This window comes from Martes martes, assembly GCF_963455335.1.
Source record: "Martes martes genome assembly, chromosome: 4".
Lineage (NCBI taxonomy): Eukaryota > Metazoa > Chordata > Mammalia > Carnivora > Mustelidae > Martes > Martes martes.
Window position 1 is genome coordinate 40,027,815 of NC_137891.1, and position 25,982 is coordinate 40,053,796.

General features: G+C 51.1%; 1 protein-coding gene across 1 annotated transcript; it reads left to right on the top strand.

The window, feature by feature from the left end:
- Nucleotides 1-2,607: 2,607 nt before the first annotated feature.
- Nucleotides 2,608-18,744, top strand: GDF6 (growth differentiation factor 6; the record flags this gene model as incomplete). Its single annotated transcript, XM_080801908.1, has 2 exons — nucleotides 2,608-3,034; nucleotides 17,780-18,744. The coding sequence occupies 2 exons, from the start codon at nucleotides 2,608-2,610 to the stop codon at nucleotides 18,742-18,744; spliced, it is 1,392 nt and encodes a 463-aa protein (XP_080658034.1).
- Nucleotides 18,745-25,982: the final 7,238 nt, after the last annotated feature.

The window sequence follows — 25,982 nt, forward strand, 5'->3', positions numbered from 1 at the left end:
CCTGTGGTTAGGCAGAGATGGCCTGCGTGGGCCGGGAGGGGGGTGGTGAAGACTCACAGAGAGGGGCACAGGGGCACAGTGGAGAGATGTTAAGGACAATGGACTTGGCAGTAACACAAAACCAAACCAAAAAACAAAAAACAAACAAAAAAAAAAAAAAAGAAAAAAGAAAAAGGAAAGAAGGGCCAGCAGACATGCTTTGGGCATCGTATTAAGTGACAAGGGCAGGACCCAGAATGGTATCTATCCCTGGTTAGCAAGGATAGGGAAGCGATGTGCTTGACAAATAAAGAAGGAATGGAAGCAAATCCATAAAGATTAAAACTTTGATTTGGTGATTTGTTGGAGTAGTAAGAATCTGAGAAACAGTTTTGTCCCGTTTCAGTTCCATTTCCTTTTATGTTGTTAATTTAGTAAATAATAAAAAATTTTAAAGCACAGAAGAAAAAAGAGCACATTTGAGTGTAAGATCAGAACCTGCCAATCATGAAATCAAAACTAGGGGGTATACATGGGATTGGGATAGGTCCACAGGGGCATCCGTGGAGGAAAGGAGGAAGAGAGCAGCCAGCACAGACTCTGGAGCAGTGTGACCTTGGGCCTCTGTTTCCTACCTGTAAAACAGGGATAGTAGTACAACACTTACAAGACTATTTTGAAGATTAAGCGAAATAATGTAAAGGGCTTACAACCCTGCCAATACAAAAGTTCTCTTAGGTGTTTTCCATGACCTGGTAGAGGCCTAGTGCCCGAGACTGAAGGCATAGCCTAGACATTAAGGAAGTTAAGGCATGAAGAGAGCAGGGACTGGCGACTTCCTTCCCTTGCAGTCAGGGGAGTGGACCCTGCAGGGACAGGAAAAGGGCAGAGAAAAGCAAAAGTAAGAGGGAGGGGGGTGGAAGACTGGGAACACACACACATGAAAAGCAGTGTGGGAGGAAATCATCTGAGATCAAATAAAACCATAAGGAAAAAGAAAAGGCAAGAATGAGGGGTACTGGGTGGGTGATAGATTCTTCTATGCTGGAATGGGAACCCTCGATTTGGGGGCAGAGCCCTGGGATCTGTCCCAGCTGAATATCCTCTTGGCTGAGTGTCCTTGGAAAAGTCATCTAACCCCTGTCTGTCTCATTTTTTAAATCCGAGAAAGTGAAAACAGTAAGGCCAACTTCACAGGGCTGTAGGGAGAGGAAAGGAGAGCATTTTATGGTTGGTGCCTGGACACCCAATAAACAAGGAGACTCCATGTCCATAGCATTCCAGGGCACAGAGCACTGCGGGAGAGAAGCAGCCCTCCGCCTTGACTTCAAGCGCTCAGGCCCAGGAATGAGCGAGGCAGTGGGCGGGGAAGACACGCACGGGGAATCTGGGGACAGATAAAGGAAACTCGTGATGGGGCGAGGCTGGGCTGAAGAGAAACAGATTGGGGAAGAGCTGCAAAGGGAGGGGTCCACTGAAAGAGGAGGGGGAGGCCGCGGAGGGAGAGGGTGGGAAGGCAGAGATGGGAGGGCAGTGCGAGAAGAAAAGCAGGCTGGGGAAAGAAGGATTGGAATGCAGAAGGAACCTTGGGAAGGAGAAAGAACTGAAGGCGGGAGGGAAAGAAGAGAGGGAAAATGGGGGTGCCGTGGAGGCGGGGGCCAGGCCGCGAGAGGAAAGAGGACCCCGGGAGCCGACCGAGGAGAAAAGCGGCTAAAGCCAGAGTCAGAAGAGGCTGGGGACTGCGCGAGAAGAGAGGCTGGGGCCTGCAGTAGAGTGCGGCAGCTTTTAGCATCCATCCAGACACCAAAGACTCGTGGCCTTTGCCTGACCTCGAGGGTCGGGAACAGACGCCCTGTCTTTGTGGAGAGCGGTACCCCACCGAGAGAATGGGGCTGTTCTGGGCTGGGCCCTGCGCCTGGGACGCCGCGAGGCTTCGCTGGCCCCGGGCTGGCCCCTGAAGGCAGCGAACGGCCGGCGTGGAGGCTGGGGCCGAGGAAAGAAGGTACCACCACCACCCGGAGCCAGAGCGCAGTCGGCTGCAGAGGCGCCCGCCGGGAGCCGTCTCTGGGGGGGACGCCGCCGCCGCTTCCCTCCTCCCGGGGCCGCACGCTCCCGGGGCAGGGGAGGCGACCGGCGAGGACCTAGGGCCCGCGCGGCGTCCCGGGGGGGGGGGGGGCGCGAGCTTCGGACAGTGCTAGGGGGACTCTGGCGCTGTGGATGCTCCTGGCCTCCTCGCTTCCCGCGGCCGCGCCCGCCTTCCCCCGCCCGGCGCTCCGGGCCCGCTGTGCTCACGCCGCCCGGCAACCCCGCGCGCGTCCCGCGGGGGCGCTGCGTCTCCCAGCCGCACCGACACACCGCGGCCCCTCTCCCCTACACCTCCTGGCCGCACCACTGGCCTCTCCGCCCACCCTCCGCTCCCCTCCTCTCCTCGCCTCTTCCCTCCCCTCCCCTCCCCTCCCGGCGAGGGGCGGGAGGGGGCGTGGCAGGGCCGGAGTTTGTGTGGCTGGGACCCGGCTCCTTGCACTCGGAGTCCGCGCGAGGAGCCGGGCCCCGGCCGCTGTCCAGCCGCTCCGCGCCCCTCGCGCCCTGCGCTGCCGCCTCTCTGGGAGACGCTGCCACTCGCTAGCCATGGATACTCCTAGAGTCCTGCTGTCGGCCGTCTTCCTCATCAGTTTCCTGTGGGATTTGCCGGGTTTCCAGCAGGCTTCCATCTCATCCTCCTCGGCATCCGCGGAGCTGGGCTCCTCCAAGGGAATGAGAAGCCGCAAAGAAGGGAAGATGCCGCGGGCACCACGAGACAGTACCACGGTCCGGGCGCCCCTGGAGGGCCAGGAGCCACTACCGCGGCCACAGGATGAACCCCGGCGGCGGCCGCCGCCGCAGGAGCCCCAAGCGCAGGAGCCTCCCGGCAGGGGCCCGCGCGTGGTGCCCCACGAGTACATGCTGTCAATCTACAGGACTTACTCCATCGCCGAGAAGCTGGGCATCAACGCCAGCTTTTTCCAGTCTTCCAAGTCGGCTAATACGATCACTAGCTTTGTAGACAGGGGACTAGGTAAGTGGCAAAGAAGATGCCCCACTCCTCTCTCCCTGGAGCTCCGCAGCCGCGGCGCTGCTCCTGCTCTGGCAGGAGGCTACATTTCAGAATTCCCTTCCCGCTCTGGACACCTCGCCCTTTCTTTTCTTAAATTGTTTTTCTCCAGCCCAATAAGTTTCTGAATGCGGCTGCACATTTTATTCCAGTTTGCAATCCTCCCTTCCTCGCTTCCTTCCTTCCCTTCCTTCCTTTCTCTCTTCCTTCCTTCTTTCTCTTGTCTTTTGCAGAAAGCAGCGCGGTGGCCGCTCGTCTGGTGGCTGGTGGAGGAAGCGTGGAGGACGGGAGGTGGCAGGCAAATGACTGGGTCTGGAAAGGGGCCGCGGCGGGGACTGACCGCACACTTGCCACGGGGGTCTCGGGTTGTGCGTGGTGCGCGGCACAAGGCCCGAGTTACCGCGGCGGACCGGGGCAGGACCGCGCGGGGCGAGTGACCCTTTGAAAGCCCCGAGTTCCCATCCGCTCGTGGCGGGGGGAGGGGGTGGGAGAAGAGGGGAAGCCGGCAGTTGCAAGTCCCGCGGTCTGAGGAACGAGTCCGCGAACGGCGTCTGGCTATGCCCTGACCCAGCCGCTGCACTGGTTCCCAGCTCCTCCCTGCGCTGGATGTGGGGATCATCAGCCGGGCCAGAGCCCCGCGCCCTCGGGCGCTTTTTGCTCCTGCAGCGCGCACACCGCCGCTCTGAGGAGGCAACCGAGTAATTTCTGCTAAGGCAGCGGCAGCAACTGGCAGGGCAGGGCAGGGCAGGGACAGGGGCAGGGCAACTAAGTTTAAGGATTTGTTGGTACTTGATCCATATGGGTGCGTGGATATGCTCATCCACCTTTCCCAGCCAGGCATCGCCCCTCTCTCTGAGCTTCTCCCGGGGCCCTGTCCCTGGTCCCCTCTGAGGGCGTGGGTGCGAGCCTCGGTGCCCGCGGAAATTCCTGCACTCGCTCCTTGCCACCAGCATTGGTTCGCGTGGTGAATGCCTTCGAGAGACCCTCGCGCTCCCCTTGGTCCCGGAAACTGAGGAGGGATGCACAGGCACGAGGAACTCCGTTCCTAAAGAGGGGAGACAATAACGTGGAAGGAGACAGGAAAGGAAGGGAGAAAAAGGAAAGAAAAGGGGAATGGGAGGAAGGGGACGTGAAGAAAGGAAGGAGGAGATTAAAAAAAAAAAAATTAAGGCAGCTCTCCACCATCCTGCCCAGACTTAGGTTCTTGGCTTTGACCAGTTCCCCGCCTACCACTTCCAGGTCAGTGAAAGTGGGCTCGCTCCGAAACCCGCGAGCTCCAGGGTTCAGGAGGACAGGGCTGGTCCCTGCCGCCTGCCTTGAGTACACTCTCGTCCTCGGAGCTCTTCGGAGGACGCTAACTGCCCCTAAACTCCGGGCTCTTCCCGGGCTTCAGACCCCAGCCTCCACCCTTGTAGCCACCTTCCTTGCCGGCCAGGGTTCCAGCCCACGCTGGGTCCGCCGCTGCAGCCGAGGTCAGCGAGGTTCATGAGCTGCTGAAAGGTCCGTGCGGCAAATTAACGCCTGCTATTTTATGGTGATTTTAGGACTCCTAAAGTCACCTCTGCAGATACTCACGGCTTCTTCGTAGCGCTGAAGCTGCATCCCCAACCTCCATGCAGCCAGCACAGCTCGCCCATCCCTCCCACCCCCCAAGCACAGTCTCTGCCCTGCCTCGGTTGTCTCCCTCCCTCCAAATCCTGTTTACCATCCCTCTTATAGTCAAAGTCTAGTCAAAGACTACCCTACACATCCCTAGTGGAGGGACTAAGGAAGCTCAGAGAAAACTGCTCAAGAGGCCTTTTCCCAGGGGAAGAAATCCCGGAGGCCCAGGCTGGTGGGCCGCTGGGCGCAAGTTTTCTTTTCCCCCAAAGGAAGTGGCAAGAATCTCCGCCCCTCCCCCAAGCAAGCACCCCCTAACTAGTAAGCTTCGCCCTGCGAGTTTGGCACGGGACCAAGAGACCCTGGAAGCTGTTCGGAGGTGTCTACGGAAGCCTGAGGCGTGCAGGCAGGAGAGGGAGGTCTCTGGGGGGTTCAGGTCCTGAGCAGAAGCGGGTTCGCTTCACCCTTGTCGGCCCTGCAGCCTCTCCCTGGGCACCGCGCTGGGCATCCCCGGGCGCCGGAGGTGGGGAAAGGGACTGGCTGCGAGCCCAGACCCAGGGGGCCTCTGTTCCAGAGCCAAGGTTTCCAGGCTAGCCCGACCAAGAACCAGACGTCGGCTTCAACTCTGGAACGCGGTCCCCAGCCAGAGGAGACGCGGAGTGACCACTTGGACCGCAGCTTCGAAGGCACGGTCTCCTCCACGCTCTCAGGTTCCCAGAAAACGCGAAGAAGGGCAGTTAGTTGACTGGGAAGGCTACGCGGCTCGCCGCACGCCGCTCGGGGGTGAAGGAGTGCGGAGCCCAGGGCAGGACGGAGCGCGCAGAGGAGGGGGTTGTGTTGCGGGCTACAGCGCCAGCTTGATAAAGGGAAAGCCTCACTTTCCCTCTCACTGATTTTGATTTGATGTGTCACCGGCGGTGACCTCGGGCTGGACCTTCCGGGGCTTGCTTAGCATCGGGCCCCTGATTGGAGTGTTTCAACTCAGCGATCTAATTGAGGGTTCATGTCATAACACATCAAACGGTGTCTAGTCTCCCGTGATGGAAGGGACCCGCCAGCCGCGCATCCCTGGCTCCTGGCAAGGACTTCCGCCCCTCTCACGTGGGGACTCTGAACCGCGCCAAACCCGCCTACGTCCCCTCCCCCACCCCGTGGATGGCGGGGCAGGGAGGAAAGAGCAGAGGCCAGCCGAGAGCTGGGCCAGCCGCGCTAACTTGGCGCCTTGCCTCGGGGATGTTTAAATCGCCGTCGAGTGCGGCAGGCTTGGCTTGGCAGAGCAGGGGACCCTCAAGGGGGAGGAGCAAAGAAAATGGAAGGAATCCTGAAGCCGGTTCAGGAGGCATGAACTCCGTACTCACGTACAATATTTGTAAAAAGTCTTCCTCACCCGGGAACCCCGGAACCTCAAAAGTTGCCCCTCAGGCTTGCGATTAAGAGTGGGCGGGCAGGGCTAAAAATCAGTCGGAAATGAATGACGAGCGCTTTGGGTCCATAAAGATAGCACGTCCTCTATAACCTCACCCTTGCCACCTTCTCCCCGCCCGACACCTCCCCCCGCCCCCGCCAACACACTGCCATTGGGAAGACTTTACTGCATGTTTTACTTTTTAAATGTCCCTCCTTTGGATTTGCTCTTCAAACATCCAGGGGTAATACCAACCAACATATATTGAGCATTTACTGCATACCAAGTACTGTGCTAAAATCTGTTACCTGAATTATTTCATTTAATTCTAACAACCACCCTGGGGAAAGCACTGTTTTACAGGTGAATTAAGGAAGACAAAGAGGTTAATAAGCAAGTTGCTGAAAGTCACACAGAGGGGCAAAGGACATATCCAGTTCTAGATCTTGCATGCTTAACTATGGCACTACACTGGTAGGGTAAAGGGAGAGGAAGCAGAAGTTTAAAAAAGGAGGGGGAGGGCAGATTTCCCACCCAGTCTAATATTTTTCTATATTTTCTTAAGACCCAGTTTGGAGTTGGAGTGGAACTTTGGATTTGAGGGTCGGAATCCATGATGTGCTTTGCTTCCCCTTTGTGCTCTCTGTGAAGGCACATGCTATCCCCGATCTTTAAATATTCCTCCATATTGTTCTTTTCAAATGATTTTGAATCCATAGAGATGGAAAGTATGTGCAGGTGTGTGCTGGTGCAGTTATAAGATCAGAATAGATCAGGTTGGATATAGAGAAATTACAGTTAGCACATCAAAAGGCCACTAGTACTGGAGCCCTAGGTCCCCAACCCTGGGGCCTGGGAAAGGCAGACAACTGGAACTTCTGTGAATTCAACATGGCTGAGAGAAAGAGGGGGAGAGAAAGGGAGAAACAAACCTCCGACTTTCCCTTTAGGAAGTGAGAAGTGATACATAATTCCAACAAGGCAGGGAGGAGAACCTCCCCCTGGGTTTTGGAAGAAACCAAAATGAGTCTAAGAATACTGCTTTGGGTTCAGTTTTCAGATGATTTGGAAATAATAAGACTCCTAATTTTTTTTTTTCCTGTTTACTGTTGTTGTTAGAATAGCCTTCTCAGAAAGGATGCAGTAGGGAAGAGATAAAAACCAGAAACGAGATCGGAACATCCTTGAGGAACTTGACACCCTAGAAATGAATCACTGGAAAGTTCGCCATGGCTGATTGTTGGCTTCTTGGTTTACCTTCTGGGTCGAGGTTATCTGGGAGCAGGGCAGGACAATTGGGCTAGCCGTGCTGTGGGGAGGATATTCTAAGAGCTGCAGAGTCCCCTCGCGATTGAAGTTCGTTTGGGACAGCATGTTTATGAAAAAGAGCGAGTTTCTGGGTGGACCTGGGCCGCAGAGTGGCGTAATCTACGCAGCAGTGCTTTTGCCCCGACCCTGTTGTCGTTGGCAAACGGAAAATGAAATATAAGCAGGGAAGTATTTTAATGGGGACGGAGGGAATTCACAACTGTTAATTATTTGGTGACCTTGTATTCGATTTGTTTGAGTCCCTTATAAAAACACTAATGCAGACCAGACGGCCAAGTGAGGAAGCCGGCAGAAGGTTCCAATCTAGGCTTTATTTCCCCGGAAAGAGGGAACAGCCTTGGAAAGGGATTGCTGAGCATTCAAGTGTGCGTGTGAGAGCGCGCCCGCGTGCGCGCCGGCGTGGGGTTTGCAGTGCTGTCCAGGTTCATGATCTTCCATCGGGCGGGTAGACTGGAAGGTCCTGGAAAAAGGCCTGGGGCGAGGGAAGGAAGCCTTAAGGAAGAAATTTGTTCTTCTCTTCGGGTTGGAATGATTAAAACATTTTAAAGGCCACAAACCAGAAACGCCTTAGCCATTGTCTTGTTCAATATCGGTTACTGTCACCCCCATCACTAAGGCCTTAAGGGTTGCCTTACAAGACTCGTACCAGGGCCACCTTAGCAAGTGAGCTAAGAACACCGAGTGCGTTCTGCAGCGAGAGTGCAAGCGGGGCCAGAATTCAGGGCGAGCTTCCTCTGCAGGGGAGGCTAATTTGAAAAGGACTCTGAACGTTTTCCCCAGCGCGGGAGACACTTGGGCTCTGGGAGTTTGCGCTGTAGAGTTGCTGGTGGGGGAGGGGATCGAGAAACGCGCTCAAACATCCTTGTCTTTTCTCCACATTAAAAAAAAAAAAAAAAAAAAAAGTCACCTAAGCCACAGCCCACGACAGGCCTTGAGAATCCCTTCTTCCGCAAACTGAATGAAGACATGAAACCTCCCTCCGCCCCCAAGACCTGCGAGTTTGCGCGCCGCCGGAACCCGCGGGGACCGCGGGCATTGCACAGGAGGAGGTCCGAACGCAACCGGTGTTTTACCCAGTCGGAGTTCTCCGGGTTCCGCCGCACACCTCCTTGAAATGGGTGCTGTTTTCCTGGGGCGGCGTGTGGGGGAAGTGAAAAGAAGGGGACGCAGAGGTAGGAGACAGATGATATGATAGAGACAGGACAGAACGAAAACTGTGTCCCGGCAGGACTGCTGCGTTCAGTAAACGGCGCAGAGCACACCGACAATGATCCCTGGGGGCTTTTAAGTAAAGTGAGGGGCATTAGTTCAATAAATCGTCGGGTATGGACTAACCCTAGACAAACGATGCTCTCTGGACCCGGGGACCGTATTCCAGCCGAGGCCGCGAGGTGCGGTCAGCGGGAATGTGGATCCTCCGCGTCCTTTCGTTGCTTGGCACCAACCGTCTCCCTGCCTGCCCCTTCCTCCTCTCCCCCCGCCCCTCTTAAAGCCCTGGCTGTTTATTTTTAAGCTCAATGGCGGTTAAGTGGTGTCTTCTGTTTACAGGAATTAAATAGGTCCTCGTCGGCCTAATGGGTTCCAGGGTTGCTGTTCTCCGCCTTCCAGGACAGTCCATTAGCGCTGCTGGGGGCGGAGGGGTGGGTGCGCGTGGCGTGAGCCGCTGCAGGCGCTGGGAGGGATTGGCCAACAGCGGCTGGCCGCGCTGGCCCGCTTTCCAGAAGATGCGCGCGCCGCGCCGCCAGTGGCCCGGGTGTCTGGGGGCGGAGTTCGGCTTAGGGACGCGGTGGTGGGCGTGCTGGAGAGGAGAAGGGCGGGCTTCTGGCCCTGTCTGAAGCGGCTTTAGCTTACCAAGCCCAGCAGAAGTTGGGGGCAGGAGCAGCGCGGAGAGGTTTGGGATCCCCGTGGATCCCAAAGAGACTTTGGGATTCCCGTGGTTCACATGCCCCCCTGCCCTCCCGAAAGAACGTAGGAACCAAAGAAAATCCGTGCGCCTGCTTTGCAAATCGGACTTCCAGGCCCTCATCCCACTTCCCGGCCGACTCTTGGTCTCACGCCCCGTGGGAAGGAAACTGAATGATGTTAGACGACGGTCCACAACTGCCACTGCGAATCTCATTTTGCTGCGACGTTAGTTCGGAAGTCAGCCCAAGGTGAGGGCAGCGGCTCGGAGTTTCCACTATCCCCTCTTCAGAAGCCGCGCCTGGCCCAACACTTTAAAGAACTCACCATTGAAGTTTCTCCGGCGCAGGACCCCTGGGCACTGAAGTCCTTTCCTGTCCACACATCGCGCCAATTTGAACCCCCTCTCCGCACCTGCAACCTGAGAACTGGTCGGGAGGAGAAACCAAATAAAATGGGAACATTTTCTTCTACTTTTGATCTCGAAACTCTCTAGTCAGAAGGCCCTATCCTGTTCCAATCCTGAAGGCTGCTTCGAGGCATCACTTCCTCCTCCCCTCCGACCCTGGGTCTGTGTGGCTCCAGTGGGCTCCCAGTGACCCTACTGGTGAGCAGTGCAGCAAGAGCGGCACTGGCGCGTCACCCCATCCGGGCCCTGCACGCACAGCTCCCAGGGAAAGGCAGTGACCTTCAGAGGACATGGGTCTGCCCCAGAAAGGTGGGGAGAGACGGGTGCAGCATTTGGCCATGGTACCATTCCATTTGGATTTCACTTGCAGTGGTGTCAAATTAAGATTCTGGATGCCCAGGGGTAAGACTTCAGTGAAAAGAGACCCCGCGAAGAGTTCTTGATCTCCGCCTCCAATCACTGGTTCTGGAACCTCCTCTAAGAACGCGGGGCCACGGGTGTTCGCACTAAGTTCTTGGTCACCACTTTCAAATGAATCCATTTCATCTTAGAGAAACGAAAGAATCTGCTTGAAGCACCTTGGGAGTCCTTCTGGGAGTGCACAGTGTTCAGGAGAGAGGGCTGGCCTGCAGCTCCTGCCGGAACTGGTCCTTACTGCCGCGGAAGGCTGTGCTGAGGCTCCGAGGCCATGGGAAGTTCGCCTTTCGCTCCGTGGCATCTGGGGTTTTCCTTCCTTCCCCTTCCACCCTCACTCATTTGCCTCTGGCTGGGCCGGAGCTTGGTGCGTGAACACTGGGACTTCTGTGTGGGATCCAGGCGGGCCACCAAACCTGCTTAATCATGTGGGTTCACAAGGCCCAGGCTCTTTGCAAGGAGGACAGTGCGGTCTGCCAGTTTTGGGAGAGAAACTAGAAAAGCCTCTCCAGGTTCCGTGGAGGACCCACCTTGGGGCTATCTGTTTTTTGAAAGGAGGAAGGAAGCCAAGAAATGCAGGGCATGCTACTGGAGAAAACACTGGGGGGGCCAAGAGATCCAGAGAGAAGTTGGGTGGGTGAGTGTGTGGTGAGGAGACACACACACCTACGGACTGACTGGGCCTTCTCAGGCCATTTGCTCTGCATGGGGCCCTGTGCTCAGCCTAAGGGGCCATTCATTCCTACAGCCCATCTCCCTGCCAAATGTGCCTGACCATCTCAGGGATGCAACCCCGAGGCACCATCTGTCCACAGAACCAATCTGGGGTGGGGATGAGGGTGACATTCTGGGCTAAGCGCTGGCCCTGAGCCCACAGAGGAGGGAAACTGCAGGGAGGGACCTGTCCTTAATAAGGTTCTGGCTGGAGCTTGCTTGGTCACCTGGAAGTTGTGAGAGAGACCTCAGTAGTGGGTGACATAATGACATAAGGCACTGGGAAGGATCAGTTTGATGGCGGCGAGGCCACAACCCCTATGGGCCTTGCCCTTCACTGAACCTCAGGTGAATAGGAACTGGAGGTCCTCGTTTCTCTCTTTACCCCTCGGCCCAGCACCTTTCCTTTACTCACTTCTGTTAATCCTGCAGAAATAAGTGGGTTGCCTCTCCTCAAAGTAGGCCAAGAGGAGTACAAGGTGCATCTTCTGCCTACCTGGATGCAGGTAGTTATGCTGATAGTGACTGCATTCACTGGGTGCTTCTGTGTGTCATGTCCAACCAGCCCTGGGTGCCTTGACTCTGACCTTTCCAATGACTCAGCAAATTGAGGGATGGCTCTCCCATTCTACAAAGGAGGCTGGGAGAGATTATGTGACCTTGAGTATCCAAGGTCCCAGCCAATAAGTCACAGGTCAGGATTCAAATCTATGTCCCTTAGACTCTAGATTCCTGTGCTAATTCCACATTGTCAGTAGTAACCAGTATTTGCACACGTCTTCAGATAAATGTCTTTCCTGCTTTTTCTCTCACTTGCTGCTTCTCCTCCAGTGACTCTGTGAGCTGGTGTTATCTTCATTTTGTAAATGAGAGAATTGTTTCCCTGTAAGTTCTCTTTCAAAAGTCCAGTTGTTAACATCCTTTCAGTTCTGCTGTTTAGGAAGTGATTTTCTCTAGGGGACCAGAGATTGATGCCTTTCCCCCAAGCATGGGTTGCCTGAAAGAGCAGGAACCTTCTCAGGGTTTCTACCAAACACAGTTCAAAGCCAGGATGTCCAGGGTGGTGGCACAGATATTGGAGCTGGACTGTCATGTCTACCTCTTAGTATCTTGGGCAAATTACTATTCAGCAATCTGTATTTTAAGCTTTCTGGTCTGTAACATGAGCATAGTAGTGATAGCCTTTTCTTTTCCATAGTTTTGAGGCTTAAATGAGTTATGAGAATTCAGCTCATGCACAGCGGATAGTAATTGCTACACCAGTGTTTGCTATTATGATTTTTATTCTGGATGGTTAAGCCAGAGCACCCTGTAGAGGCTGAGTTGTGTAGACTGCCTTCTGAATCTGCCCCTCAGTGAGGATGCTTAGCAAGCTCAGCAGTTGGTACCAGATCTCAACAGAGGTGGGACTCAGGACAAGAATACAGGGGGAAAATACAGGGGGATGGTCAGGTTATTTCTGTGGCCCAGGAGAGGGTAATCGTTGGAGCACAGATTGGTCTTAGGCTTTCACACCCCAGGGGAGAGGGCTGATGGCTCATTTTTACTCATCCTGTACATCCGACTTTATTTCCAACCTGTAGACTTACCCACCTCAAGGCAGTGCTGAAGCTGGGTGACCTAGGGAACAAGCGACTCCAAATTTAGCTATGAAATCCCTGCGTGGAGATCTTCTTCCTTCTAGTAAAGGAAGAAAAAAGAAGATCCTGCGGGAACCCAGTTGGCCAGAAGTTGATGGCATTGGTTACGTAGGTGTGTCGCGTATCCTGCCTCCCTCTTTGCACCATTGCCCAATCAGAGCCGTGGAAGAGGGTGTGGCCGCGGGTCGGAGGGCACAGGAACTAAGACCTTCAGATCCTGCCCTTCAGTAGCCCAAGACATTGGGCAAGTGAAGATACCTCACAGGACCCCAGTTTCCTCATCTATAAATGAGTGTAACGCTAGAACGGGCCTCACACCCCGCGGTGAGGATTCGGGGACACCCCATCAGAGTCCGGAGCACGTGCCTACCGCAAAGACGCGTCCCGGAAGCTTCCGCGCTGCTGTTGGCTCAAAAATGACGGGGGCTGGGGGGAAAGGCTTAACTGTGAAGACGTCCGGAGTTTTCTTTGTAAAGACGAGTGCCGATCCCGCCCCTCCCATCCCTCCACCTATGGAAGTGGGCGTGGGAAAAAAGCCCACTATCATCTCGGCTCTCTGAGCCACTGCCTTGTCGCAGGATCTGTGTCTTCGGAGAACGTGGGGCGAGATGCGTGGAGAGGTGGCGGGCGGGTGCGGGTGCAGGCCTGCCAGACGCTTGGCCAGTGGCCGTCCAGGGTCACCAACAATTCAAAGGACGGGAGCCTGTCGCGCACGGAGGAGCTCTCTGAGAGATCTGGAGCCGCGGGGGCACCCTCGGGGTGACGAGTGACAGAAAATCCCGCAAGGATTCTCAAGAGGGACCTCAAGCTGCCTCATATCTCAGAGATGTCTTGGGAAAAAGGCGGTGCAGGACCTTCTCGCCCCAAAACAAATGAAGTTGAGGGTTTTCGAAAACCCTGGAGGGGTGACCCCAGCAGGGATAGCCCTGGGGGACCCTGGAGGCACATTTCCTGCCGCTGAATGTCCCTGGCTGAGGCTGTCCTCCTGGGACTCAGGTTCTCTGGTGTCTGGTCTTTGGTGCCATGAGCATCCTTTTCCTTTTCCTGTCTGGGTTTGTTTCTTAGCTTCCTCCAGTCAAGCACGGTAGCTTCAACCTGCACTGATGACTCTACCTTCCCAGGTCAGTTTTCTCATTTAAATGGGTGTTACAGCCCCTGCCTTGCAAGTGACTCGTTCTTTTTCTCCTGTCCTCATTGGCTTCTTTTTAAAATTGTTTATCAAATTCCATAAGAAATGTGCGTATTTGAGGTGTCCTCACCTCAGTCTTTTGCCAACTTGTTCTTACTTCAAAAAAGGCTGACCTATTTATGAAGTCTTTTCTTCAAATATGCAAATGGTTTGCTTCTTCCTTCTCCTTCTCTCCTCCCTCTCCCTCCTGCATCCACCTACCTGGGAAAATTGATAAGGGCAAATCCAGCCATCATAACTTGAAAGGTCTGTACCTCCCTCTACTACTCAACAAGCCCTGAGGTAACTGGGTTTGAGCCAAGTGGTAACAAACCAGGTTCATGCAAATTAAGACCAAAATAAAAAATCTCCCACCATTTATTACTGACTGATTTCAATATAAAGGCCTAAAGCTTAGGATTCACTTCCAAGATGTAAATAAAATGCCACAGACCCAATGAAAGGTGCATATTTCTAGGAAGGGGGTTGGGAGAGAGGGTCATCTGATGATATCAGACCTCATTTATACCGGACTTAATGGGAGAGGAGACCTGCGGAAGGGAATGTGAAGGGCAGGTTTCTTACCTACAGGTGGCCTTGGCGGCAGAGCCAGGCTTTTTGATGCCAGGTCAGCAGGCAGAGTGTCTTCAGGGTCACAGGGAATGGTGGTGTTTGCACTCACCAGGTCGGATGCCTCCTCTGGGCTATTTCTGTGATGCATGGCTCCAGAGCAGGTCCAGACAGGTGGGGAATGTGGTCTGTAGGAGAGCCACACAGAGTAGCCACCTTCTTGGACCCTCTGTTAAGGGATTAGAGTTTCCAGAGACCCAGTGAGAGTACATGTGGCTGAAAGAGTAAAAAAAAAAAAAAAAAAAAAAAGTAAGGGTGGCTGTGGGTGGGGGGCAAAAAGGAGCTGGGAGAAATAGTGACTTGGTTCTGGTGAGTACTGCCTTAGACCCTGCCCTGGGTCCTGTGTTTTGGAGGACACTGTTTTGCCCCAGCTCCTATGGTGCCCTAGCCAAAGGGACAAGCTCATCTCAGATTAGTGGTTCTTAAAGTGGGATCCCAGACCAGCGAATCAGCATTACCTGGGAACTAAGACAAATGCAAATTCTGGGCTCCTACAAATCCCTGGGTCCTGAGAGAATTTCTGTTTCTAACAAGTGTGATGCTGTATGATGTCACGTTGATCTTGCAGATTTAGGGACCTTTAGGTTTAGTGGCCTTGAGAGCTACTACTCTACTGTGGTGCCCAAACCATAGAGCCCTTGCCCAAATAGTCCCCTTCCAGGGCCCGGCCAGCTGCTTCATTGGGTCTGTCCTCCTAAGAGTGTATCTACACCACTGATACACGCCTGGGAAGCCTGGACCTGTGGTCGAGGTTGTCCACAGTCATGTGGGTGCTGCTAAGCGGTGGGTTGGAGCTCGTATGGAAAGAGAAGGGGCAGGTTACTGACTCAAGTTCCCATTTGCATCCTTTCCTTGAGCCTTGGAAAGATTACGGGCTGGCTGGTCTTGCTAGAAAGATCATCAGAAATCCCAAGGTTGCAGAATCAGTAGAGCCCTCTTTCTACAGAGGCTTTTCTCTGTTTTGACCATTCTCGGGGACCAGAGAAATGTGACTCAGTTGTAGAGACCAACCATTACTAGCCCACACTTTTTTTTTTTTTTTTAAAGAGTAAAAACCAAAGAAGTCGGATTGCTCCATGTTTCATGAGGGAGAAATAAATAGATGACCCATTACTCCTTCTTATACTCTCCAGCCCGTGACAAACTGTCTCAAGAGTTATGTAAGCAGAGATGGAAATGATTTCCTTATGGCATCCATGTTTGATTCCCAGCAAGTGTTGCAAATACAGTTTGGACTGTATCCCCCATCCCTCATCCCCCAGCCATTGCTACTCTGTTGGAGAGGCAATGGGGTAGTGGGGCTTAGGGGCTAAATGCTCCAACTCTGGAATTAAATAGACTTAAGTTTGGATCTCAACTTTTTTCACTTACTAGCAGCCAGCCTTCGGTAATAAACTTCATTTCTCCAAACCTCTGTTTTCCCACCTGCAAAATGGGAACTACCTTACAGAACTGGTCTGTGCTTGTGGATAAAGTAAGGGTCAAAACTGCCAGCCCTCCCAATACTTAGCTGGTGCAGCAAATGCCTTCAGTCCCTCTCATTACATCCTTAGTTTGGGGAGCGAGAAATATGAGAGGCAAGAAAGTGAAGCCTAAGGCAATAGGTCCAGAGAGCTGGGTGGTGGCTGAAGGTTGTCAGACGAAGGTTTCTTTAAAGGAGGAGAAGAAAGTGTGCTGAGTTCCCACTGATTTTAATGTGACCCTGGTCGGTTTGAAGGTCTTGGCTTCCATAAATCAACCGCCTCCAGCAGCTTTTCCCTCTTCACCTCTCTAACCCTTCCCACAGCTCGATCTCAGGTTGGGACATGTGCCTTCGAGGGAGGTAGCCAGCGCGGCAGTCAGCCCAGAGTGGGGACTGGGTGTGGCTGAGGCTCCACGTCCAGTGCCCTGGGGCTACATCTGGACAGGCAGTGAGGGTCGGACCCAGGACCCAGTGACACTTTTACTATTGAAATAGAACCAAACTTTACTAGCTTCTGGGGAAAGCTGGGGGCTTTGGGGATTTTTGTATTTGCTGGGTTGTAAATATTTTATGAGAAGGCAGCCCAGGAAAATCTGGTTAGCTTTCCGCCTTGCACATTGAAGTGGGGTTGGCTTCATGCACAAATGCGTCAAAAAAGAAGTCAAGTTTTGCCTTGGTCCCAAAGAATTCGTCTTGGGTTTTAAAAGCCTATTATTCCCGCCCCCCCCCATTATGTTCCCTAAATTTCTTTTCCTTGTTTGTAACCCAAAATTTAATCTTCAAGATGAGTTCCAAAGCAAGATTTCAAGTTGGGTGGGTGGGTGGAGGGGAGAATGTCACTGTGTGTGTGTTTGAGGTTTTCTGCTAACTGATGTGTTTCTCATTGATTGCAGGATCTTCTCAATGGATAGATGCCTGGGGTGTGTGTGTGTGTGTGTGTGTGTGTGTTTATTCATTTGCCGCCCCTGGCCCCCCACTTCTGAAAGCTTTACTGCTTTTTTGTTTGTGGTTAAAATGGTGAATTTGAAAAAGCAAGGAAGCAAGCAATCCCACAGAAGACCCTCATTCTGCCAGCTTTGTGCTGGGCCTAAATACTTCAGCAAAAGTGTCTAGTGGGCAGCAGTGTCCCCCCAGACCACAGGGTCTAAATTAGGAATGCATCTTCAAATCATCTTGGAGCGTAAAAACAAAAACAAAACCCAAAATGAACAAACAAAAAACTAGCAAAAACCCGGTACCCAGGCTCTGTCCAGGGACCTTGTTTCCGTTGGTTAGAGCAAGCCCTGGCACTGGTAATTTTTCAAGTCTCTGGATGATTACAAGGGACACCCAGAGTGAGAATAACCACTCTGGAAGTTTCCAGCTTACTGACCAGCATGTACTCGAGGTCAGGCATAGCTGTACTGGCTGCTGTAGGATGGGCAGGACGGGGCAGGGTCCTAGCTCCTCTGGGCCATTGGGCAGGGTGTTGCTGGGAAAGACAGACCACTAAGGAGACAAATACCTAGATAGTGCTAAGTGCAGGTAAGATAATAAACCCGGGTCCTGTGATAGTGACCGAGGGAGGCTACTTTAGATCAGGGTGGTCGACGATGGCCTCTGGGAGGAGGTGACATTGGAACTGAGACGTGAATGATGAGAACGAGCCAGCCAGCCGAAACGAGGGCTGGGGGAAGCGCGGCCCAGGCCCACGACCACAAAGGGCACATTAGTGGTTACGCAGGCTCCTGGGGGAAAACCCGGGAGGCTGCCGGCGTGGCCGCCTCTCCGCAGCCACCAGCCACCGACTTCCGCCCTCGGAGTCCCAGGCTGACGGGGAGGGCGGAGGGTGGGGAGGGCGCTGTCCTGGTGCTCCCCCTCTCCTAGCTGCGCACCGGCCGGTCGGGGAGCCGGGGTGGTCAGGCCCCCGGCTGGCCGAGCTGGACTCCCAGCCGGCCTGCCCCGCTCCCCGCCTTTTTCCTCCCGGGGGCGGCCGCAGAGCAACGGGCTGATCTCCCCCTTAAGTGAAACTGACTGTAATTATTTTTTATCTCGCAGACGATCTCTCGCACACTCCTCTCCGGAGACAGAAGTATTTGTTTGATGTGTCCACGCTCTCAGACAAAGAAGAGCTGGTGGGCGCGGAGCTGCGGCTCTTTCGCCAGGCGCCCGCAGCGCCCTGGGGGCCACCGGCAGGGCCGCTCCACGTGCAGCTCTTCCCCTGCTTGTCGCCCCTGCTGCTGGACGCGCGGACCCTGGACCCGCAGGGGGCGCCCCGGGCCGGCTGGGAAGTTTTCGACGTGTGGCAGGGCCTGCGCCAGCAGCCCTGGAAGCAGCTGTGCTTGGAGCTGCGGGCCGCGTGGGGCGAGCCGGGAGCCGGGGAGGCCGAGGCACGCGCGCCGGCGCCCCAGCAGCCGCCGCCCCCGGACCTGCGGAGTCTGGGCTTCGGCCGGAGGGTGCGGCCCCCCCAGGAGCGCGCCCTGCTCGTCGTGTTCACCAGATCCCAGCGCAAGAACCTGTTCGCCGAGATGCGCGAACAGCTGGGCTCGGCCGAGGTCGCGGGCCCCGGCGCCGCTGGCGCCGAGGGGTCGTGGCCGCCGCCGTCGGGCGCCCCGGACGCGGGGCCTTGGTTGCCCTCGCCCGGCCGCCGCCGGCGGCGCACGGCCTTCGCCAGCCGCCACGGTAAGCGGCACGGCAAGAAGTCGAGGCTGCGCTGCAGCAAGAAGCCCCTGCACGTGAACTTCAAGGAGCTGGGCTGGGACGACTGGATTATCGCGCCCCTGGAGTACGAGGCCTACCACTGCGAAGGCGTGTGCGACTTCCCGCTGCGCTCGCACCTGGAGCCCACCAACCACGCCATCATCCAGACGTTGATGAACTCCATGGATCCCGGCTCCACCCCGCCCAGCTGCTGTGTGCCCACCAAATTGACTCCCATCAGCATCCTGTACATCGACGCGGGCAATAACGTTGTCTACAAGCAGTACGAGGACATGGTGGTGGAGTCCTGCGGCTGCAGGTAGCGGCGCCTTCCCCGCCGCCTTGGCCCCTGACCGCAGGGGAGGCCTGACTGCAGAGAGGTGGAGGAGGAGCTGGCCTCGGAGGAGGCCGGGGGTGGGGGAGCAGCCTGGATGTGGCAGCCGGGTGGGAGAGGAGGGAGCTCAGCCTTCCCGGAACCTTCCACCTGCCAGCCCAGAGGGAGATACTGATTTTCACACCTTGCCTGGCCACCCAGGAAAAACAAGCCAAGGAGGATTTATTTAGGTTTTTTTTTTTTTTTCTTTATTATCGTGGCTTTGGATTTCCTTGTGTGCCTCACAGGTTTTGATAGGAGGTGGGGGGCGGGGAGAAGCATACCTGTTTCTCAACAGCTCCATGGATTGAAAAATTTATAGTTTAAGAGGAGAAACTGTGGGAGGAAGAATCACCTTTGACCACGTCTTGGTTTGATTGTTTTCTACCCATGTAAAGAAGGTGGTTTTTTGTTTTTGTTTTTTTTTTTTTTTTCTGGCCATGTCATAGCCTGTGCCTTGTGACCTCCCAAGCAGAGAGTGTTCAAATAGAGAAAGTAGCACCGAGAATAGGAAAGCCAGGGAGGGCCCCACCTTTACAAGAAACTGCTCCTGTACCGACTGGGCCCTGGCCTCTCCCAGTACAGAGAGCTGGCAACCGGCATCTCACTGGAGAGGGCTCAGGTCACTGCTTTTTCTGGTAGGGGAAAGGGGAACTGGTATGGATGGAATGACAAGAATGAGTCCAAATGGACCCCCCCCCCCCAAGGATAATGAGAAACCACAAGGCCTGCCTCTGAGGGGACCTGACACTGAGGTGTATGAACCAGGATAGAGGTAACCCAGGAAAACCCCTTCTGTGGTGTCTGTTTCTAATTGATTTCTCTGAGCAGAGTTTGCCAAAATTCAGACATCCCCTTTTAAGGGGAAGGTGATTTTCCAGTTAAACAAAAAGCGAGTAGGGGTGGGAAGCTATATAACTAAGATAAGAGGTGCAGAGAAGGGGAAATGAGCCCAGAAGCAGAGGATGAAGTCAGGAGGGGAGGTGGTGGCCCCCTTGGAAGGATGGGGAGATGGGGCCAGTCCAGAAGCAGGCAAGAGAAGGATGAAAGGGGACTCTGGTCCCTGTGCCCAGAGATTTCTTTCACATCTATGTTCCCTCCCCTCTCTCTAACATTCCTGAAAGATTACCAACCAGCAATAGCCCAGGGCTCCCCCCCAAAAGAATTGTTTCAGATTGTAATTACCAGTTAGGCAATGTTTTTAAAACTTAGTAATGAGAAACTGTGAAAAGAGCAAAGTGTTACATTGAGCTCCGGGTGGGAGATGGGGAAGGGACAGTGAGGAGGGAGGCAGGGGTGGAATTCATCTTCTAGAAGGAAGCAGGAGAGAGCACAATGCAATTAAATACCCATTCCCAGATTGTTGAACCCATGAACTCCCCCCACCCCCTGCACCAGTATTATTTTCAAACATTGTGCATAAGTAGGTCCTTTGCAGAGTTCGTTTCCTTCTCATCTTTGACCATGAAATGGTGTACACAAGGGAACTTGTACCAACCATTAAAGAAAATTTTTGTTTTTCCCAAGTGGTTTTGCTCTCTCAATCTAAACCTGTTGCTTGTTTGGTTCAGAGAACTACAAACTGTCCAAGAAAGGGTGAGAATGATAATAAATGCTAATATAAAATGCTAAGTAAAAAAAAAAAAAAGACTTGGCCAGGAGAAATAATTTAAAATGCACATTTGCTTTGGATGCACTGTTGTTCTGTTAAGGCTGTATATATTTGTTTATTTAAGGTGACTGAAAGTGCAAAGAGAAAGTGGATAGCATGCAATTCATCCTAATGTACAAACGTTATATGCACTCAAATGTTATAATTTCTAATATTTTTAAAGTTTATATTCGAGTTGTACAAAGTTAAGCATTACTCAGATATTTCATTCTTTCATAATGTTATCATTTTCTTAAATATTATTACAAAATTTTAAGTCTGTCTAATGGAGAGTTTTTTTAAACTGTCTACCTCACTATAATACAAGTATTACAACACTAAAGTTATCAGAGGTCGATTTTATATTCAAAGCATTTTTTACAGTACACTTTTCCTGGATGATACTCCATCTAATACTGTATTATTAAACTCATTTTCCCCCTTAATCACGCAGCCTGGTTTATATGGATTTATTTAGAAGAATCCCTTTCTCGAGGAACTACTGTCCATGGTATTTTGGCCCAGTATGGGACTGAATGTCTGAAAAGGCACTCATGATTTAAATGTCCATCCCTGAGAGCATTGAACTTTTTCTTCATAACTCTTGCATGAGTCTTCATGAAATTTTCCCTCACCAGATTAAAGCCAAATCCTTGCCAACTATTCGAGAGCAGTGCTGATAAGCCTGTAACTCATTCCAGCATCTCAAGACCCCGAGTAAGAATTGGATTATTTTCCTGGTTTCTTTAATGTTGAAAAAAAGCTGTAAATCACTTAAGCCAACCAAGCTGCCAGGAACTCCCGTTCACATGAATGGCATACAGCAAGCAGAAGATAATGTGCTCTTTCTCTGTTCTTGCTGTAAATTAGGCTTATACTTGCTGTACAAGTCTGAGCCCTCCCTGTATGTCAGGTCCAATGATGTACATGCATTATTTCATGCAAACCCGTCAGAAACTCCAAGCGGTAGGTGTTATTTTTACCCCACTTTGCAGACGGGGAAACTGAGGTGCGGAGAGTTTAAGTAACCTGTTGGTGGTCAGCCAGCCAGGGTATGGTGCTTAGCTTTTAAACCAGCTCTTTTAGACTCTGGACCTTTTGCGGTGTTAACCACTGCACAGTTCTGCCCCAACATCGTCTACCTGCTCTCCACCTGGTGCCGAAATGTCAGCGTGGGGAATTTGCAGTTAGTCACAATCACGGGGTGGGGGGGGTTGGGGTGGGTGAGCTGTCATAGGGGCCACCAGTGTCACTTATGGTTTTGGGATATATGACTGCTGGGAAGCTGAAGTACAGGTACGGATTGCAAAACTCAGTGAGTTCTTCCCTTAGGGTTGCCTCCGGAAACCCAGAGTTTTAGGTCATTGCTGGAGCTCTGTAGGGTCTCTGCAGTTTTCTGGAACTACCTGGGTATGGTTTTGTGAATTCGGATTCTCAGAATAATGATCAATTTACAAATAAGTTGTGTTTCAATAGACTGGTTGTAAGGCCTCTGTGTAGAACTGAGAAACGTTTTCCTGAGGAAACAATGTTGGTTTGAATTTCCAGGTCGTTTTACATAAGTTTTATTTACTCAAATGGAACTTTTTTTTTTTTTTGAGATTTTATTTATTTATTTGAGAGAGGGAGAGAGAATGAGAGAGAAAGAGAGCATGAGAGGGAAGAGGTCAGAGGGAGAAGCAGACTCCCTGCCAAGCAGGGAGCCCGATATGGGACTCGATCCTGGGACTCGATTCGGGGACTCCAGGATTATGACCTGAGCTGAAGGCAGTCGCTTAACCAACTGAGCCACCCAGGCGCCCCTCAAATGGAACTTTTTAATAAAGCAACTTTGACTTCTGGATTTGGGGAACAGATAATCACCTGGGAAAGAAAAAAGGAGGCTCTCGCTCTTCTCTTTCCTGGGTTGAGGCAGATTTTGAAACAGTTGAGAATTCTTTGCATTTTTCCTTCGCTCTTTCTATATCCCTCACCCAATCCCCTAGCCTCCCGACTGCCCCGGGGACTCCCAGCCCTACACTGTAAATCCAGATTTCCCTTTTCTGCATAAGTATTTCCAGCCCCAAAGTTATTTTCCTCTCTTCCCTCCGTCAGAAAGTTTATTCCTTCACCCAGATGGTAGAAGAAACACAATCTGGTTGAATTACACGAAGATGTAAATATCTCCTAGCTCCTTAGCCTTAAAGACATTTGCATTTTAAGAAAAGAATCTTGGTTAACTCAGATTTCTTGTGAGTGATGCAAAAGACAATATGGAAGATGCAACACTCAAGCCACACGCAATTTGAAGAGTTGAATGCGATCTCGGCCCCAGTGGTACAGGGTGAGCGGAGAGCCTTGCCACTGTGAATTTTTTGGTGTCCCCTAGGGCATATTTTGAAGAGACTACTTATAGCTGACCTGTTTTAAAAATTAATATCCAATGTATTAAAGCAAAAACATTTAATGACTTAGTTGCTTTTTTCTAAAGCTCTTAAGTTGAATGAATGTGGGCCCCACAAAGAGTTTGTTGTCCTTCATTTTGCACCCAAAAGAATGCCCAACACACAGCATACACTCAGTAAATATGCTGAATGAATCGTTTTACAAATCCTATTTTGCTTGTTAATTTAATCATTTTAACAAGCACTTTGAAGGGAGGCTTAGATTTATGTCTCTTCGCCTCAGGTTGAATGGATCAACCTCCCTTAATCAATTCTGGTTATAAATCTAGTTAATAAACTTCCTTTAAATATTGTACTGCTTTTATCAATTTACTATATTAATTTTTCTTTTAAAGCTCTTCAAATTTCTCTAACGGGAAGAACCTTTGGATGTAAACCACTCCAGGTAAAGCTAATAAATTAAACTTTATACGATGATGATTCTTAAGTTCTAGTAAGCATTTCAGTACTGTTTTTGTCACTTAGCTTCACATCAGGAATCTAAAATTGATTACTCAATTACACATTTAAATTTATTTCAGAGGCTAACCTGTTAGACACTTAATAAACATTTTTTAATGCTTGCCAACGTTTTATATACCAAATATATACAGATTGTCTTGTGGATTTAAAAAAAAACCCTATTTTTGAACTTAGTTCAACAGTGCTAATGATTTAGATTCAATTTACTTAATCTTTGTACTCTATTCTGAAATTTCTATGGGTTAAAAACATTAACCCGGTCCTGAAAACTGTGGTGTCACACGCAAGTGAGGAGACCATTTCAGCAGACTGCGGCTGTAAATCTACCGTAGGCTTCAGCTGAGAAAGGAAATGGATTCTCCCTGGGACACTGACCACAGGTCAACTCCCTTTTAACACTTACTGTACAACATGAACCCCAAACTCCTATATTTTATGAGTTGGTCTCTCCTGGTTTCGAGATAGGTCATTAACTCATTTTTCCTCCAGATTTGAGTACATTGAATTCCACATTCCTCATTAAGATTATGGCTAACTTTCTTCATTGATCACTTGGATTTCACATTCATTTAATGATCTTAGGACACATCTTTATTTTCACCTTTGGCCTTAAAATTACTTTACTGTCAGGGTGCCTGGGTGGCTCAGTCACTTAAATGTCTGACTCTCGGTTTCGACTCAGGTCATGATCTCAGGGTTGTGAGATCGAGCCCTGATTTGGGCTCCAGGCTCAGCGCGGAGTCTGCTCGGGATTCTCTATCTCCCTCTTCCTCTGCCTCTCCCCCTGCTCATGCTCTCTCTCTCTTTAAAGAAAAATAAAATCTTAAAAAAAGAAGAAAAAAACCTACTTTACTGACACTTTACCGAATTACTCTGCCTTTCCATAATTCTTTCACAACCTTTTCCAACCTTATTCTCTCTCGTAATCAGAATTCTGTATTTTTTTTTCCTTGTAATGTTCCTTTGTGGAAGAGCTACAGCTCTTACAGATATTAAAATGGTGTCTGACGAAAGCTGCAGATACCTTGTTCTGGTCTAGTTCTGTAGTCATGGTACTAAAATCGTATTAATGAAAAGACAGTCCCTATGTTTGAGGAGTTCACGGCAATATTATTATTATGACTACTATTATCTTATGAGGTACTTTATGAAAACTCTAGTTATTATCACTCTGCTCGACAGATGAGAAAACTGAGGCTGAGCCAGGGTCAGTCACTTGCTTGAAAGGAGTTAGGATGGAACCTGGTGGGATCTGGAGAACATTCTTATCTGCTCACTCATTTGGCAGATAACTCCTAAGTTCCCAGAGCATGGCAGACATTGTGTGAGGCTCTAGGAAATGTTACACATTGAACTAGAGATAAAGGAAGTTCCAAAATTGAGTTCCAGGACCAAAGGCAGGCTGTTCTTTTTACCTATATTCTGCATTTTTATAGCTTATTCTTTTCCTTTCCAAATCATAAATTCCCTGAAAGCTTCATCCATCTTCCTTCTTAGCTTTTTAAGAAAATTTAAATTTTTTTTTCGTTGATCCAAAATTCATTGTTTATGCACCACACCCAGTGCTCCATGCAATACATGCCCTCCTTAATACCCACCACCAGGCTCACCTAACCTCCCCACCCCCAACCAAAACCCTCAGTTTGTTTCTCAGAGTCCACAGTCTCTCATGCTTCATCTCCATACCTTTTGAGGAAGCAGGGAGAACAGGATTCAGCTTGAGGGATGGGGAAACACAGCCATGAATTCTCTACCATCCAGATATCTGAAATTATAAAGGATGTAATGCTAACCCTTCCAAAGAAGTCCAAACTTATTAGGAACAAAATGTGTTTGATTTAAAAAGTTTAATAAATATTTGTTATGTATTAGTGTCATTGCTGACTGAAGGTGGAACTGACCAGATGTAACTGAGAATGATCATGTGAGTGGAAAACAGAACCTCGTGACCCAACTTTGTTTTTGAAAATTTGTATTTCCAAGTGATTATTCTTTTGCTTCTGTGGGGAGTCCTCAATCATGATAATGATTCAGTAGCAGGAATGTGAGACTAGTTAGTATACTTTTTTACCTCAAAACAGCCAAGAAACCAATAGTATGTGTTCAGGGAATTTTGAAACAAGTTTAACAGGATTATTTACTCTTGACCTAGGGCAATGACCAAATGGGGTGACATCTGTGATGCAATTTGGCCATCCACAGCTCCATGTTTGGTTGTCCTTCTTCAGAACAGAGAGAATCCTGTGTCTTCATCCAGAAGACCTTAAGATTTCCTGGTGAATGCCAACTGACATACATCAGCCAGTTGTGCCCTAATCTTTCTTTTTTTAAAATTCTTGATTTGATCCTGACTTTGTTTGAATTTCTCTATTTTCTTGGGAGATGATGGGTTCCAATTTGTTGGAAGAAAGGGGCCATTGGACTGCCAAATGTCTTCCCTCCTTTCCTTCGAAACTAATTTCCACAGGGGAATATTTACCTAAGTTGAGATAGTCTCCAACTAGCTGGATTTTCAGTTTTAATTTGGAGACTTGCCTTATCTTTAGTTTTATACCTAAGATCTCTGATGAGTTCGTATTTTTGCCCTCATTAGTGGTTGATGTTTATTGGGTACCACGAGCATTCAAATCA